Genomic DNA, 15,578 nt, shown 5'->3' with positions numbered 1-15,578 from the left:
CGCCGAGTTTTGAGTTAGCGTCCGGGAATATCCCCAGTTTTAATCACCATCGACCTATCGGCCTAATGGTCATGTCCGTGATTTGGGTTAGTGTCAATTGCCATCAGCTCTATAAGGAGGGCAGGTATTCATCACGCAAACCAGAATATCAAATAAGTTGACTATATTTACAAGACTTTGATCTATCTATAATGTCTTTGAAAGCATGCTGCTCCACACCAGCGGTTGGTAACCCAGCTACATCTGCCCAAGAGGAGATAGATACTGCGGGAGGGATATCTCTATGTGAGGATTATAACCCATCCAAGCTTATGATAGGATATTGACCAGGAGTCTCAATATAGGTGTAACTGGAAACCGCTCATCCAAGCGCGGAGTCGTGCTCATTTACGATATCTTCGGATTATACCCACAGACCAAAGAAGGAGCAGCTCTTATCTCGCGAGAACTAGACTGTCTAGTCATCATTCCAGATTTTTTCCATGGCGACGCAGCAAATATGGATTGGATTGGCATGGATACCGACGAGAAACGATCAAGCATGATGGCTTTTTTCCACACCAAAGCGAACCCAGTCAAGAACCTAGCCGTCCTCTCGGATGTTATGGAGGACACTAAGGGTCTCTATCCCCAGGTCGAAAGCTGGGGTATTCTGGGGCTATGCTGGGGGTCAAAGGTAGCACTAATCTGTCTTTGATAATAGTACACGCACTGATTGGGACCCTGCAGCTTGCCGCGTTGGCTTCAGGATCAGATAGCTGCTTCGCGGTCTCGGCCCAAGCTCATCCGTCGTAAGTTTTGATCCGCTCCCATATCTATTTAAGGGCATATGTCGCTGACGCTCTCTTCCCCTCTAGCCTCCTTGACTTGGCAGACGCCAAAGCCATTACCATCCCTCATATCTGCTTGTCATCATCGGACGAGCCTGCAGATGTACTGGAAGAGTACGAGCAAGAGGTTCAGACCGAGTCCGAGTTTGAGCTGTATGACACCATGTTCCATGGATGGATGGGAGCTCGAGCAAATCTAGAGGATGAGGATAATGCAAAGGAGTTTCAACGAGGGTATGTCTGTTCTTTTTGACCCCCTCCCCCGCATGTCCTTGAAACTAAATTTGAACAGGTACAAGCAAATCTCGTCTTTTTTCAACAACCGGTTGTAGACATTATGAATATTGAAAGCTTGAGCTAAATCGCCGCCTGGATATCTTCCGGAAAAGGGAATCAGTGCAGATGCTACATCCCCGCCTTGCATTAAATGAAACACAGCTCGTTTCTACCACATGATTTGCTGTATCTGCATAGCATCTCGCCGGGTTACTGGTTATTACGTACATATTCTATCTAGAATGTATCCAGTCAACACGAAAATTTATTGCGGCTGTACATGACCATAAGATTGCAAACCAGGATGTGATTAAATTGCGCGAACTTGGGCGTACGTCTATCAATTTGTGCTATCTAAAGCTTGTACGGAACATCATATAAGCTCGGTCAAGATGCTGCCTTTATTGTATAGCACTTACATCCTATTTTCATCAGAACTCCGGTTGCCATCGCCGTCTTCATGTATACTACGCCACAGCCTAGGTAGACAACAAATCTTGATATGTGAGTAATGTGAAACCACCATAAGAGATTGGAAGAGTAAAGCTGACCGTATATATTCAGATTAAAGTCAGACCCAGTACCGTTTACCCTCCCTCGTGCCACCCTATATCCGATCTGGAATCAACCATTCTGACCCTTGCGAGATCAACATGTGTCTTGCTCTGGGGGCGCTTTGTACGGGGATAAAAGAACGCAAGAAAGCCCCTGCCAAATCCGCTTCACGTCCACGTCCACACCCAGTACCGTTCCTTCTCAGCCGGCCATGGTTGCTCAAGCATACGATATGTTCCCGCCGTCTCATTCTAATACGACTTCACGGCATTGAATGAAGAATGATTGAGGGGTTTATTGTTCATTCTCTTTCTCTGGCTTTGGCTTTGGCTTTGGGGTTATGGGGCGGCTTTTATACATTGGCCATATAATGTGTTAGGTCATTTGCATCGGTTTTTTGTATCCTAGTTAGTTGTCGCAGAATACCTTAATTTGTCTGCAATTTATTTGGTTTGCTTCATGTTGATATGTCTCTATTCTGGGGTCATTTTTTTCCACTAGCTAGACGGCCGATACTTCTCTTATAGTAACAGGTCATTCTCCCTTTAGACGGATATAACGGGCTAGCCATGTTTTCTTTCGATCTTGAAGCCCGAGTATAGGGTATCCCTGCATAGTTAACCTCAATTTCACGACATACAAAGTGCTATGTAGAGTTGCGAAAATGCCTATAAACATCCACCCAATTAAAAAAAGTCCCTTCGGCCTATGTCCAGTAGATTCAAATTACAAAGTGCTATATATCTTTGCCAACAGTACCACTAGCCTGTTCACCAAGATCAACACCCTCACTCTCTTCCATCATATCCCCAAGCCGAGCCCTCGACTCCGCAACCTCTTCCTCAGTCGGCAGGTTGACAATCGCAAGATACAGCACATCCTTCAGCAAAGTCCTCTTGACGATCCGTATATCCAAATTCTGTCGTCCGATTATCAGAGATAGCTTGAACAGCCTCCGAGACAAATCCAAGACCAGTTCGAAGGATCTTAACAATGAAAACCATCGCGATGACAACCGTAGTCAATACCTAGCGAGGGGTAAGGTCAAATATGGGAACTCAGCGCATACACCCTGATATATGACGGAGTATTTCCGCCGCCTCAAGCTGGCTTACGTATAGCCTTCCAATCCCACTCACACCCGAACTACCCAGGAAAGAAGTCCTAATATGAATAGGTAGGTAAGGGCGGTTATCCACTTATCGGTTACCTACGACCTAGATGTCACTGACGCTAGTAAAGGTTTTATGTGGTCGAATTTCATGTGTGACCTTTACCAGCGTCAGCGACATCTAGGTAATTCCTTCTACGTACCCCAGCCGCACGAATTTGTTCCTTTTTTCCTCCCTTAAGTGATGTCATCGTCCCTATCTAGAAAATTCGCGCGCTCATTAAGCATTTTGTGCGCTCGTTGGAGTAGCGCCCTGGTTTCGGCCCCAATGGGGCAACGGGGATCGCGCCGCGTTGGATCTAAGACACCCACGGCTTAGTATTTTTCATAGGCCAGTGATATGCAACGACATCCAGTTACGATGAATTAGCGTGCTTTGTTGGTGGAACTGCCCTTACGAACACTCAAGAGAGTGATGTCAAGACGGGCTCCGGCCACCCAGCTGACGGGCCATCGAATGCCATACCGGAACGGTGGAAGAACCGCAGATGTCTCAAGCAATGAATAACTCTGATATCCCGTCAAGATGGGTAAGGTTGTTTAGCTAAGGGTATGATATATTGGATTGTTCCTCTCCCACCCCGTGGAATGCATCAAGACAGAATCGTGGATCCAACGATATCTCTCATAACCAGCTCCCGAAATCGAAAAACTGCTCCATATCTTCCATGTCTACAGCACGAGCCTGAAAGTCCCCAGACCGAATAACCGTATCGATTTGAAAAGCATTTGCCCAGGTTTCACCCATGCTCCCTTGCCTGAACATAAACGGCTGGGCTTCAAGGACTCTATTTGTATCTCTAACTGTATTAGAGCCCTCTGATGTATAAGGTTCCCCTGACCTTGTGTCTAACAGCGTTTGGATAAATGGATATGAGCGCTGTGTCCGGGGTCTAGCCTGGCCTTCGTTGAGTATACTGGATGCTGTCAAGCTGGTGCTCGGTTCCTTCTCTAAGCTTGGCTTAGGTGAAAACAAAAAGGTTTTTGAAGCAAGCCAGGAAGTTTGTTCGCTATCGAGACGGTGTCGAGGACCGTTGTTTTGATTTCCGTCCACTACATCAGCATCTAGATCAAGGAGCCGATCGCGGACATATTGAAGGTCGGTTGGGAGAGTCGAAATCATGACCTTGATTACACCAGTCAGCCAGAGCAGAGCTTCCAAGGGGTATTTCATTTCGCGTGGAACTCACCGTAAAGAACACGTTGGCTCGGTGGACAGGATAGCTATACTCGGCAATATGGTTTAAAACTTTCCGCCCAGCCTTGAAGCTGTCGACTAGTGAATCTATTTGATGCGAGGTCTGTAAAGAGCTAGAAGCGAGGATGCAGTATAGAATGGTTAAGCTTGCGCTGACCAACATGCGTGCTACTGGGCAGAAGTCGCCATTTAGGAGGTCTCGACTGTACATTTCGTCGCACAGGGCTATAACGTTTTCGCTAGCTTGCACTGATGCAGTTGTATAGGGGGAGATGCCTTCCCAAGTGCTGACATCTTGGTTGGGGGTCTCGACTGCGTAATGGAGAAAAGGGCGGTAGAGATATACCTGGACATGAGCGTATGAGGTGGCCAGTATGTACTGGGCCCTTTGAAGATGATTACCAGCTGGCTTGATGAAGTCAGAGGGATAGCTCCTTACCTCCTGAACCTGGATTCTGTATCATAAGCCCCGAGTCTATACCCCAATGGTATGCTTTGGACCCAGTTGTCGAGTTCATCTTGTATTCCGCGGATCGTTCCCATACTAACAGTATGGCTTGACCCATTTGGACCAGTAGCAGCAACACGAGATCTAACAGAGTAGACATCCTTGGTCACTCTGTCCCGAATCATAAGCAGTCGCTTGTATGCATTAGACCCAGCAATATAGCAAATCTCATCCTCTGGCTGTGGGAGTATCTTGTTTTTCTCAACATATATATCATTCACCTCTATTGGAAGCTCCTGGTCAATCTCTTCGTCCCCAAGCAGCTTTGGCAGGCCGCAGAAGGTGGCCACGTCATTGGTTAGCAGCCGAAGAGTCCAGAATATTCTTTTGCTGAGTTCTTGAGAGATCAAGTTGTGGTCCATTTTCAAAGACCGGTGGAGGCCCATTCGCAGCGCAAAGGATAGCGAGGTGGTCAGGTATGTGTAGCATGTTGATTTTCTGGTGAAGGAGAAAAGATAGAGATTCATGAATAGGATGCCCTGCAGAGAGGTTATATCTCTACATTCAGCAATATCTTGGAGATGTCGAGCCTTTGCATAGAAATTTGACCTAGTCGAAGCCGGATCAGTGCAAGAAGACGCGAAGGGGTAGGAGGTCAATACCCTTGTGATACTAATTCCTCTCTCTCCTTTCCCTCGGGCGTCGGATCAATGAACAAAGACCCATACGCAAGGATGGCATAAAGCAGTGGAAGGAACGCCCTTTCCCGGGCGCTGTAATCGGACTCGTTGAGCGAATAAACCAGATTGAAAGATACTTCCAAGCTTGGACGATGTACGATGTAAAATAGTATCTGTGCATCCACGGCGGCATCTATAAGCCTAGCCGCAAAATCTTTTGGCGGCAGAGGGACTTCATCAGGAAGCACACGCGCTGGTTCAAATAAAGTCGGACCTGATGTATGCGTTGGGAATTGGTGGGTCATATCTGTAGGTCCGCTACCCAGTTTCGACTCAATGCTTTTGATGAAAGATCGATCTGCAGTGTGTCCTTGAAATTCGACTTGGCCGTTATCAGCAATGTGGTAAACATTCTCACGATTCTGATTTCCAGTCTCTGCAGATGCTTCCGGCACGGGCTGTTGTGGAACAGATAGGATCGTTGGGGTCTCCGGAGGTGCAGGATTCGAGGCACCTGGAAGGGACCGTTCCAGTGCTTCAAGTCTTGATTCTAGAGACCCAGCCTGTCCTGCATATGAAGGTAGCTTGCGCTTTCGCTTTCGCGAAGATTCGGGGTAGACACAATCTCAAAGATGGGTCAGCGGCTGAGGTACGCCCGGTCAATTGTTTTTTTTTCTTACCATTAAATGAGGATATGCACTGATTGCATGGGTTTTCTCTATTGCACTTGATCTTTCGCTGTCGACAGCACGTACAAGATATTCCATGTTGGGGTTTGGGGATTTCTTCATGCTTCGGATGGTCCCGGGTAACCCCGGAAACGTTTGTCCACAGAGGGGGTTCTAAAGGCTTACGTTTCTTGCAGTTCGGGGCTGCCATCCCATGCTCCGAGGGTATCTCATGTGAGGGTTGAGTTTGGATGTGGTGGTTGGAGACAGAGATGAGCTCACGGTGTGACCTGCCACGAGATGTTGGGAACACTAGAACAAGAAAGGAATGGTCTCGGCAGTTTTATGCTTCATAAGTGGAGGACCATACGTTGCATAAATACCTCCGTGTTTCGGTATAGCATATCATAATCTTCCGGTACCTGCAGACTTTCGAGGTTTTTCTATTATTGTAACATGAACACAGACGAACTACTCCATTACAGAGCAATCAAACGTTCATAGCCGTGTTCCAAGCTTGGGAAGGATAGCCCAGCTACCGGTGAACCACCTTCTTTTCTACTATACGACTGTAGAAATACTAACAATGGTACAGGTTAAGAAATGCATCTAGATCACCTTTATCCTCATCCTTATTAATCCAGCCTATTATTATTGCTGTAATATTCTGATACATGCTCTGCACATCTATGTAAGAAGGAACAAAGAACTGATTGCTGTCGTTCTTATTTCCTTGGGGCTAAGGGAAGAGAAAAGCTCCGGCAGTGAGCATTCAGCCTTTTTGAGACAACACAAACGAACCAGCTGAAACACCCAATGCGAGACTAGAAGTAGACTATCCCCTTCCAGGGATAAATAGTTCTTGCCAAGCCTCCTTCTTTAATCTCGTAAGTCAGAGGGGGTAATTTTATTAAGCTCGAAGATTTTCATGCTTTTCATAGGTGTCACCGGTTAAAGAGAGCTGTCTTTGTACCTCTACAATCAAGTGTAGCCGCCCCGACAAGCATAAAAATAATAAAACCTCACTAAATTATGACAGCTGTCAAAAGATGACTCCCGAGCGTCGCAACATATATGTGTCGCAGTACCAATGCGAGATTGCGCCTCTGATATGGCTCGCGGCATGTACGAGGGTCAGCACTCGCAGGGTCACAAGTTAACAAGATAATATAGATGATCATAACCATTGTTTACCTGTTCAACATGACTTTAGGATGACTCTCAAGATAGAGAAGGAAATTGGGGGTGTAACTAAGATAAATATCTATCCTTATCATAGCTACTGATGGTTCTTATTATTAAGGTCAAACTTCCCTAGTTCATTGCTTGCTGATGGTTCAACTTGAGAGTGCCTTTTAAGGGTGAGTGTCAGATAAGGTCAGGATCGTCCTGCTAAGCGTCGAGTCGGACCTTAGGTATTCTGATATCAAGAAGAAGAAGGCAAAAATAGAAAGTGCAGTTTAAGACGGCGAGCCAATCAGAAGACTTGAATTGATCTATCTGGTACTCTATGTACGGAATTCAAAGCATGAAGGCATTCAAAGAGGATCGTAAACAAACACGCGGATGGATCCTTGCGGAGCGAGGCTAACCGAGATAGATAGGCGGTCGGAACAGGCAGAATCTCGCGATCCTCATTCCGGGCACCATGCCCGGAATGAGGCTCCAAGCTGGCACCGTGACAAAGTTATTTAACCAGTACGCGCGAAGGCATTCTCACAGTATATTATTCAAGAGTCCTTTAAAGATCGCGGAATCTGGCTAGTTAATGGAAGTTAAATTGTCCAGCAACTCCGCGGTAATTTACTAGATACAATTCCCGAGATATTTATACCAGAACTTCGTCGGAGCGCTACACCACCTTAATTACTGTCTTCTAGTGTTAAAAACAGTCCTCCAGCAACAATTAAAGCGCTTGCAAGAGACCAGGCAAAGATTATAAAGGATATTGCCAATATCTTAGATAAAACAATGCGGAATTTAACCAAAAACTTCTAACACCAGCTATCTAAGCTGGAGGAGTTGTAGATAACTAATAATATAATCCACAGGATAAGAGCCGTGCAAGTGCCTTAATACCAGAACTATACTAAGCGTCAAGTTAAACCACTATTACAAAATAGTATTATAAAGGTTTATAATGCAATTTAATCAATTACAGAGCGCAAGGAGAGGGATCGCGCGGTGGAGAAGCAAAAGTTGGTGAAGCAATATGAAAAAGTATATGGATATAAGCCCACGGAGCGCCCGCAGGAGCGTATCCAGGAGAATATAGAAAACCAGAGACGCGCTATAAAGGCAGGAGAAGACTTTTGGATTAAAAAATAGTCAATTTGTTGTTGTATAGCTTTATTTAATGGAAATCTACAAAAAATGCGTGACTACGAAAAATGCGTGGCGCACCCACTGTCGAAGGCGGTGGGGGCGCTGGAAGGCACGGATACGTGTGGAAATGCGGCCGTTTATGGCCTCAGTAGCGGTCATTTTCGGCGTCGATTTCACAGGTCCTCACATTCTAGTTGTAATAGTGGCAGGAGGTTCAACTTATCCTTGAGTGCCCGTGCCGTAGAGCTGGCTTTGAAGGAAGGACCTCGGGCGCAACAGCACAGACGCAGGCACAGCTCTTGGTTGTCTTTGAGCTGCAGCTGGCAAGGGGCCATGTACTCGCCCGATGTCTTTGAGCTACTTGGGTACAAATGACAGCTCTTCCTGGCTAACCATGCGCCTGTCGGAATAATCCGTGCGTTCAGTGTAACGTGCACGGCCATTGACGGGATAGAACTAGCCATTGATTATTCGGTCGTAAAGAGGCGATGATCAATTTAATCAGTCGTTGTAAGTGAGCAGTGAAGCATGTTGTAGCTTCGTTGCTGCTAAATACTCGGTTGAGCTCAGCTGAGTCTGAGTCAGTCCAGCGTCCCCGGTCGGAACCTGCGTCTCCCCGCCTCCCGGAGCCCGAACCTCGCTCGCCTCGATCACCGTTTCACATTCACGCCTTAGCCATCCCTCCTCCTCCCACTCCCCCACGAGTGTCTTTCCCTCTCATTGTTCGCTCTCGGCCCCGGAATCCCATCAATGAATCTTTGTGCGGTCTCGACTCACTGACCACTCCTTGACCCTTCCAGCTCTCCCTACCGTCAATTCGATTTTTCCGGTCGGTCAGGGCAGATTCGCAACGCTCCTGATCCTGAGCCTTGATTCTTCGTCGGCCCGCCATGCTTTCAGCGCAAACCCAGCACGTCTTTTCTCATCAGCATCAGTACCCGCAGGCTGATGCCGCTTGGTTGCATCAGCAGCAGCAACAGCAGCACCAAGCCCAGCACCATCCGCACCAGGCTCAGCAGCACTCGTCGCTCGGCCTCGCCCAGCACAATGCCCAGGTCCAGGCCGCCGCCGCCGCTGCGGCCGCTGCTCAACAGCAGCACTACAACCGTATAGCGATGGCCAGCAATGCTGCCGTCAGCAACTCCGCTCAGGGTGTGGCCAACGGGGGCGCCGGCGGGGATGGCGCGCTGCCGAATGCGATGTCCATGATCGATGGCGGAGTGAGTGATGAGAACCGCAAGGTCTTTATTTGGGTTGCAGAGCTTCTCGATCCAAATCGCAGAGAAGCTGCTTTGATGGAGCTTAGCAAAAAGCGAGAGCAGGTGCCCGAGCTGGCCCTCGTCATCTGGCATTCTTTCGGTAAGGCCACCCACGATCGGATAGTGTCTTTGAGGAGACCGACCTAACCTGCTTCGTTTAATTAGGTGTCATGACTGCGTTACTCCAGGAAATCATCTCTGTGTACCCGCTTTTGAACCCGTCACAACTTACCGCCGCGGCTTCAAATCGGGTCTGTAACGCACTGGCTTTATTGCAGTGCGTAGCGTCTCACAATGAGACCCGCACGCTTTTCTTGAATGGTAAGCGATGCCACTGGTCTTGACTAGATCACTCCTTACTGATAACTATGTGGCCAAACAGCTCATATTCCTCTATTCTTATACCCCTTTCTTAATACCACCTCGAAGTCCCGTCCATTCGAGTACCTTCGTCTCACCTCCCTGGGTGTAATTGGAGCACTTGTCAAGAACGATTCTTCAGATGTCATCAACTTCCTTCTCACTACCGAGATTATTCCTCTATGTCTCCGAATCATGGAAACTGGCTCAGAGTTGAGCAAGACCGTCGCCATCTTCATCGTCCAGAAGATCCTGCTCGATGACATCGGCTTAGCGTATATATGTGCGACATACGAGAGGTTCTACGCGGTAGGAACAGTGTTGAGCAATATGGTCACTCAGCTGGTTGAGCAACAAACCGTGAGGCTTCTCAAGCACGTTGTGCGCTGCTTCCTTAGGTACGTTTGAGCTACTCCGTAATCGAACCGATGGTCACTGACTTCTCTTAGATTAAGCGATAATAGCCGCGCTCGCGAGGCCCTCCGCCAATGCCTCCCCGAACCTTTACGAGATGCCACCTTTTCCTCGGTCCTCCGTGACGACGCAGCCACGAAGCGGTGTCTCGCCCAACTTCTAATCAACCTCTCCGACAACGTGTCGGATGGCGCACCAGGTGTTGCTATGTAAAAAGTTGAAAAGCATTGTTTCGCATCGATTTCGATTTCTTTGGTATATCCGATACACTTACGACTTGCATGGGACCGGCTCCGGCGAAAATGGGTTACAAGGCGCAACTGTGGTATAGCATGCATAACGGAAAAGAGAAAATACAAAAAATACACGACGGACAGAAGAGATAACAGCATTGTTAGGGGGCGATTTGTTTGAGAGATCAACAGCAATGGTGTTCAACAGCATACTGGGCTGGGTTCGGTTTCTTGTTGGTCACGGTTTGCAGATTTTTTTTTTCTTCCGCTGCTTTGCTCTTTTTGTCTTGCTATTTCTGCTTTCAAGTTCGGGTCCTTCTATTCCCCTGTTTATCTACTCACATTTCTTTCGGTCATCATGGTATGTGGCTGTTTGGTGGCGTGGATATCGATATGGACGGCGCTGTGTTTCTGTTTCATTGTCCTCTATGGTCTTTTTCGCCTCCATATGAGTGAGATAGACCTCTGATGCGAGATACCAAGATCTAGTTATGTGTTTCGTTAGTTGGCTGAGACTCTAGCTCTTTAGTCGTCAATTGATTGTATTATCCTGTCTCTACTGGATCTAAAGCGTAGATTGCCATTCTACAGAGTAGAGCTGTCGTCCATTGTCCAGTCAGCCTTATCGCAGGTCACCTGACGGGGCGGATCTCGACGCGCCTCCCGGAGATTCTGTGAGCTCATCCGTCCTCCTCGCAAGAACACGCCCACCTTTTGGTCTAATCTATTTTCTAGACTAAGTATTCCAGACCGCAAATATTCAACTCATTTCGCGTGCTATTACTACTTTATTTGCTTCAACCACTGCCAAAATTTCAGCACGTGCGAATTCTTCCCCTGCGCCGCGGCGCCTTCTTTAACGGCCCCGAACCGCCTTCATGGTATCGCGAAAGCGCACCCGCTCCGAGGTGGACGCTCCTCCGGAGCAACCACAAGAGGAGCCGGGCCTGCTCACACAGCTCCGGAACTGCTGGGAGTTCGCGAACCTCATGCAGTATATCGCGATCTTTGGCAAACTTATGAAAATCGACGAGGATTTCGGAATTGAGGTTCGTGCTTGCAGCGTCGCTCTAATCTAGGGCGGACTGGCCCCGATGGTGACCTAGTTTTTCGAGATGTTGCGACTAACTTGCGTTCTCTTTGGCTTTGTTTTAGGACCTCGAGAAGGAATGTCTTAAACCCGAACCCTCCGAGAAGCTTCTAGAGATTGGTCTATGTCTCCTGAAATGGGTTTCGTCGCATCGCGGCCTGACGTACGTGGATTTCTCCTCGGGGGTACCTAACAAGCTTGCTAATTTCTCTCTCATGATTGTAGTTTCGATAATTTCGATGAATACACGCGACGACAGTACAATGCGAAAGCTGCGCACATCACAAACCCCTTCGGGCACGAGGAGGTCCCGAACCGGTTCTTGGATTTCGATGTCTTCTTGAAACTTCGCGTTCTGCACCAGCTTAGCATCTGGACTTTCTGGAACCCCGACCGTATCCGGGATAAGATGCCGGAGCAGAGGGAGGTAGACCAGTTGCAGTGGGTGAGTTTTTTGCTATGCGGATCGCGATTTGCGACGTGCGCTGACATTACTCTAGCGTATTGAAGAGGTTGGATATGATCGCCAAGGCCGTTATTATTATATTCTCGACGATAATCGACTCTACCGCCGAACGGATCCTCCCTTGCCTCCTCCGAAGCCTGCCAAATCCAAGGCGAAGACCAAGAGAAAGAGTGCGCGTGCTGCGAGAGCGTCGAAACGGAGAAAGGTCACCGGCCACGATTACGATGAGGACTCTGACGAGGATAACATGGAAGTCAAAGTGGATGACGAGGCGTCCGATGACTCATTTGCTGCGATGCAATGGGAGTGCATCGCGGTCACGCTGGACGACTATAAGAGCTTTCTTGAATCGATACGGAACACGAGGGACGCCGATGAAAAGATACTGAGGGACAGGATTGAAGAGCAGGTACTCCCAATTATTGAGCAGGAGGAAGCGTCTCAGGAGCGCCAAAAGGTCAAGCGCGAAAAGGAGCTCTTCAACTTTCAGCTCCTTGCTGGCGCTAAGAGGTCAAGTCGTCTTGCTCAAAAGAGCGAGAAGGAGCGGCATGACCGAGAGGCCATTGAAGCAGCACAGAAGCGAGAGGAAGAACTCGCAGAAGCGCACAAGGAAGAAGAGAGGTTGAAGAAGATGGAGAATGAGCGACACTCGCGTATCATGACTCGCGAGCAGCGTATCAAAGATCGTGAGAGGAAGCGCGTGCTACATGAAGCTGAGCTACAGAGAATTGAAGAAGAGCAACAGAAGATCGAAAGAGGAGAAAGTCGAATCTCCGAACGGCAGCTCAAGGCAGAACTGGAGAAACAACGAAAGAACTTGGAGGATCTCTCGCAAGACGACGAATGGATCTTTGACTGCTCCGGCTGCGGCGTTCACGGAGAGAACATAGTAGGTCATCCGGGTCAACGAGTTTTCGTTCCTGCTAACTAGGGTAGGATGATGGCTCTCATAGTGTTGCATGTGAGAATTGCAATGTCTGGCAGCACAGCAAGTGCCTGGGCATCAAGCAAGCTGAGGCCGAGAGCGAGGACTTCCATTTCGTCTGCCGTGATTGCAAGCGTCGCGAGGAGGATGCGAAGCTCCCAAAACTACCACCGCTCAAGTTCAAGGTCGGCTCTTCGCCGTCTGCTGGTGAGAGTCACCTTGATGGCGCCAGTGCGCCGACAACAAATCCGCTCAAGGAAGAGGATGCTGCAATGATGAATGATTCGCTCTCGAAACCACCTCAATATCCTCTACTTCAGCCTACCCAGGCTATACCATTCCCTGCATCTCCTGAGCGCCGACCGCAATCATCGTACGCAAGCCCGCCGCGGGCTCCTTTCTCCCCGTCAAAAGGGACAAACGGACTTGCCTCAACACAAGAGCAGCCGAAGCTACCCCGGATTCACCAATTCGCAACCAACGGTCGTGGCCCGCTCCCACCTGCTCCTTCCTTTGCCCGACGACCCTCATCTTCTCACTCAACCCAGGGCCCGACCCTCCCATCTCCGATCCAGAATAGACCCTCGATGTCTCCCACCCAGGGCAATCGCGATGTCGGTCCGCTCGCAGGATTCCCACCGATGGCCTCGTCTGACGGTCCAACGCCGTGGGCACAACAAACTCCTCGTCCGAGCACCGCACACCACGCCTCGTTCTCCTCAATCCACAGTGGGAACGTATCGTTCGCAACACCGACCGCGAACCGAGCGTCGTCCCCTCATTCACAGCATTTGCTGTCGGGGATAAGCCCTACCAAGCAATCACCTAGGCCCATGACCGCGGGAGGCATGGCAGGAGCACCAATCCTGCCTCCAGTCCAAAGACTAGAGCCGAGTCCCAAGTTGATGGGGAGAAGCTCGCCTGATGCGCCGATTCCGCCGCCAGTGAAATGTATGACACCAGAACAGGAGGAGCGCAGGCAGAGAGAGATCGCAATGGGCTTGCACGGCCATCTTCCGACTGCAGCGAACGGCCAGCATACGATGTCCCCGTCAATCAATCGTATCCCTCCTCTCGAACCGTCACCATTAGTTCCGAAACCTGGTCAGTCTGGTGCCGATGGTACGCGTCCGTGAGTGAAGCATTCGGGTGTCCTTTCGATCAAAAACAACATACATCTCAATTACCGCGTTACTTCAGTAATTTCATGAGCAACTGGAGTCCACAAACTAAATCCAGCGACCCGAACTATTGACTCAGTGGGTCCGTCATCAAAACTGTTGGGTCTGTGCTCCCGTGGCCGTGCAATCCTGGTGAGACGGAAATATCACCAAGGACAAATCGGTACAGTCATTGCAGTGGATACACCCACGAGGTTAATTGAACGACAACTCTGAGACAATACTTGCACAGCCTCCCGCTGTCTGAGTTCAAGACAGTCATTAATTTTGAGTCTTTTGACTATTGTACGATCTCTATCAGTTCTCAGGCGTACGGATGTTTACTTTTTCTCCCTCTATCTGTGTTTTCGCTTCTATTTACCTTACTTTCACTGGTGCTTTCTGCTTACTGTCAAGTCATCTATGACACTTGTACTAACAACTTGAAAAGGGCGGATGGGTGCATGCATATCATAAACAGGATAGGACACGATACACAATAAAGCTTACAGGTGCAGTGGTTGGCGTTATTCCTTTTTGCTTTTTGTGTTTCAGGCTTGGAGGGATGCTGGGATTGAAATAACCTATACCTACACAAATGGATAAGATATCTGACTTCAACTCCATACAGTGTCCCTCTAAGTGTCTTTAGCTCACCGTCCTACCCATACCCAAGGGTTTCCAAATCGTACTTTGAGCATATCTACCCGAAGGAAAGCAGTATCCACATCCACCTGCACTTCAGCCCATCCACGCAGTTGCAGGGCAGTTCCAGTGGGGGCCCAACTCTTGCTTTTTTTTCCTGCACCAGCCCACTCACTGTCCAAGCTCATGCCCACTCCCACCTGCACCATAATCCCATTAAGCAGCCTCTTTCCTCCAGCTCTCCTTTATCCCCCTTCATTGGGACAACTATGCCCATTGTCGTCCGCGGCTATGCCCCGTTGCTCTAGCTGCATGACCTTATGTACGCCCCTGCTAGCCCAGCAAGCAAACAATGTGCGAGATGCCAGTGCCACCAATGCAATGCACAGCACAGCACAGCACAACACAGACGCCAAGTGCTAAGTGCTGAGCGCTGACCGAACCGCCCTCGTGGGCCGTCGGGTCTCTCTTCCCCGGAAAAAGAAAGATCAAGTCCATCGTATGATCCTGGTCGATTTTGATTCTGGCTGCATAGCGGTCTTGGTGTGTGGGAATGGGCAGGGGGGTATTTGAGGTCGTCTTGGGTGTCCCGCGGAGATGAGATCGGGCTGAAGAAGCAAGTTGCGTTTGGGTCTTTGGGACTTTTGGATGCGTTCGTGGTGGTGTGTCTGGGCTTTGTGGTTTGGTTCGAGCTCGAGCTCGAGCCGACCTGACTTGAGGCTCGGATGCGTGCATGAGATGCGTCAGCTGCGTGTGGTCTGCCGCCTGCGGGAACTGGTTGAGCTGACAGGTCTAATTGTGGGTCTCGGGTTGTTATCTTCACGGCTTGGTTTGCTTAATGAAGACGGCATGTGAAGTAAGACATGCCAGCTCCC

The 15,578-nt window shown here is 49.0% G+C and overlaps 5 protein-coding genes across 5 annotated transcripts; 4 read left to right on the top strand and 1 right to left on the bottom strand.

Annotated features, from left to right (window-relative positions):
• Positions 1–191: 191 nt before the first annotated feature.
• BDV14DRAFT_212232 (uncharacterized protein) lies at positions 192–1,172 on the top strand (the record flags this gene model as incomplete). The annotated part of the gene is made up of 5 exons (XM_073776268.1): positions 192–285; positions 345–676; positions 730–791; positions 825–1,064; positions 1,123–1,172. The coding sequence occupies 5 exons, from the start codon at positions 192–194 to the stop codon at positions 1,160–1,162; spliced, it is 768 nt and encodes a 255-aa protein (XP_073622599.1). The 3' UTR covers positions 1,163–1,172.
• A 2,147-nt stretch (positions 1,173–3,319) lies between these two features.
• Positions 3,320–6,084, bottom strand: BDV14DRAFT_184239 (Zn(II)2Cys6 transcription factor). The gene is made up of 4 exons (XM_073770477.1): positions 5,839–6,084; positions 5,141–5,783; positions 4,470–5,087; positions 3,320–4,416 (listed from the first exon to the last, which is right to left on the bottom strand). The coding sequence occupies exons 1-4, from the start codon at positions 6,035–6,037 to the stop codon at positions 3,903–3,905; spliced, it is 1,974 nt and encodes a 657-aa protein (XP_073622598.1). The 5' UTR covers positions 6,038–6,084; the 3' UTR covers positions 3,320–3,902.
• A 2,582-nt stretch (positions 6,085–8,666) lies between these two features.
• On the top strand, positions 8,667–10,973 carry BDV14DRAFT_184234 (Rcd1-like cell differentiation family protein). The gene is made up of 4 exons (XM_073770476.1): positions 8,667–9,510; positions 9,576–9,731; positions 9,793–10,168; positions 10,220–10,973. Exons 1-4 carry the CDS (start codon positions 9,042–9,044, stop codon positions 10,395–10,397), a joined length of 1,179 nt encoding a protein of 392 aa, XP_073622597.1. The 5' UTR covers positions 8,667–9,041; the 3' UTR covers positions 10,398–10,973.
• On the top strand, positions 10,163–10,973 carry BDV14DRAFT_184233 (uncharacterized protein). The gene has a single exon (XM_073770475.1). The coding sequence runs from the start codon at positions 10,612–10,614 to the stop codon at positions 10,867–10,869; it is 258 nt and encodes an 85-aa protein (XP_073622596.1). The 5' UTR covers positions 10,163–10,611; the 3' UTR covers positions 10,870–10,973.
• A 108-nt stretch (positions 10,974–11,081) lies between these two features.
• Positions 11,082–14,257, top strand: BDV14DRAFT_159935 (putative PHD finger domain protein). Its single transcript, XM_073766741.1, has 5 exons — positions 11,082–11,466; positions 11,573–11,670; positions 11,733–11,952; positions 12,008–12,862; positions 12,910–14,257. Exons 1-5 carry the CDS (start codon positions 11,296–11,298, stop codon positions 14,032–14,034), a joined length of 2,469 nt encoding a protein of 822 aa, XP_073622595.1. The 5' UTR covers positions 11,082–11,295; the 3' UTR covers positions 14,035–14,257.
• The last annotated feature ends 1,321 nt before the right edge of the window (positions 14,258–15,578 follow it).

Source organism: Aspergillus stella-maris (genome assembly GCF_047715825.1).
Source record: "Aspergillus stella-maris strain CBS 113639 unplaced genomic scaffold BDV14scaffold_97, whole genome shotgun sequence".
Classification (NCBI taxonomy): domain Eukaryota; kingdom Fungi; phylum Ascomycota; class Eurotiomycetes; order Eurotiales; family Aspergillaceae; genus Aspergillus; species Aspergillus stella-maris.
Note: the sequence above shows the minus strand (reverse complement) of the source record. Positions and strands in the feature narration are given on the sequence as shown.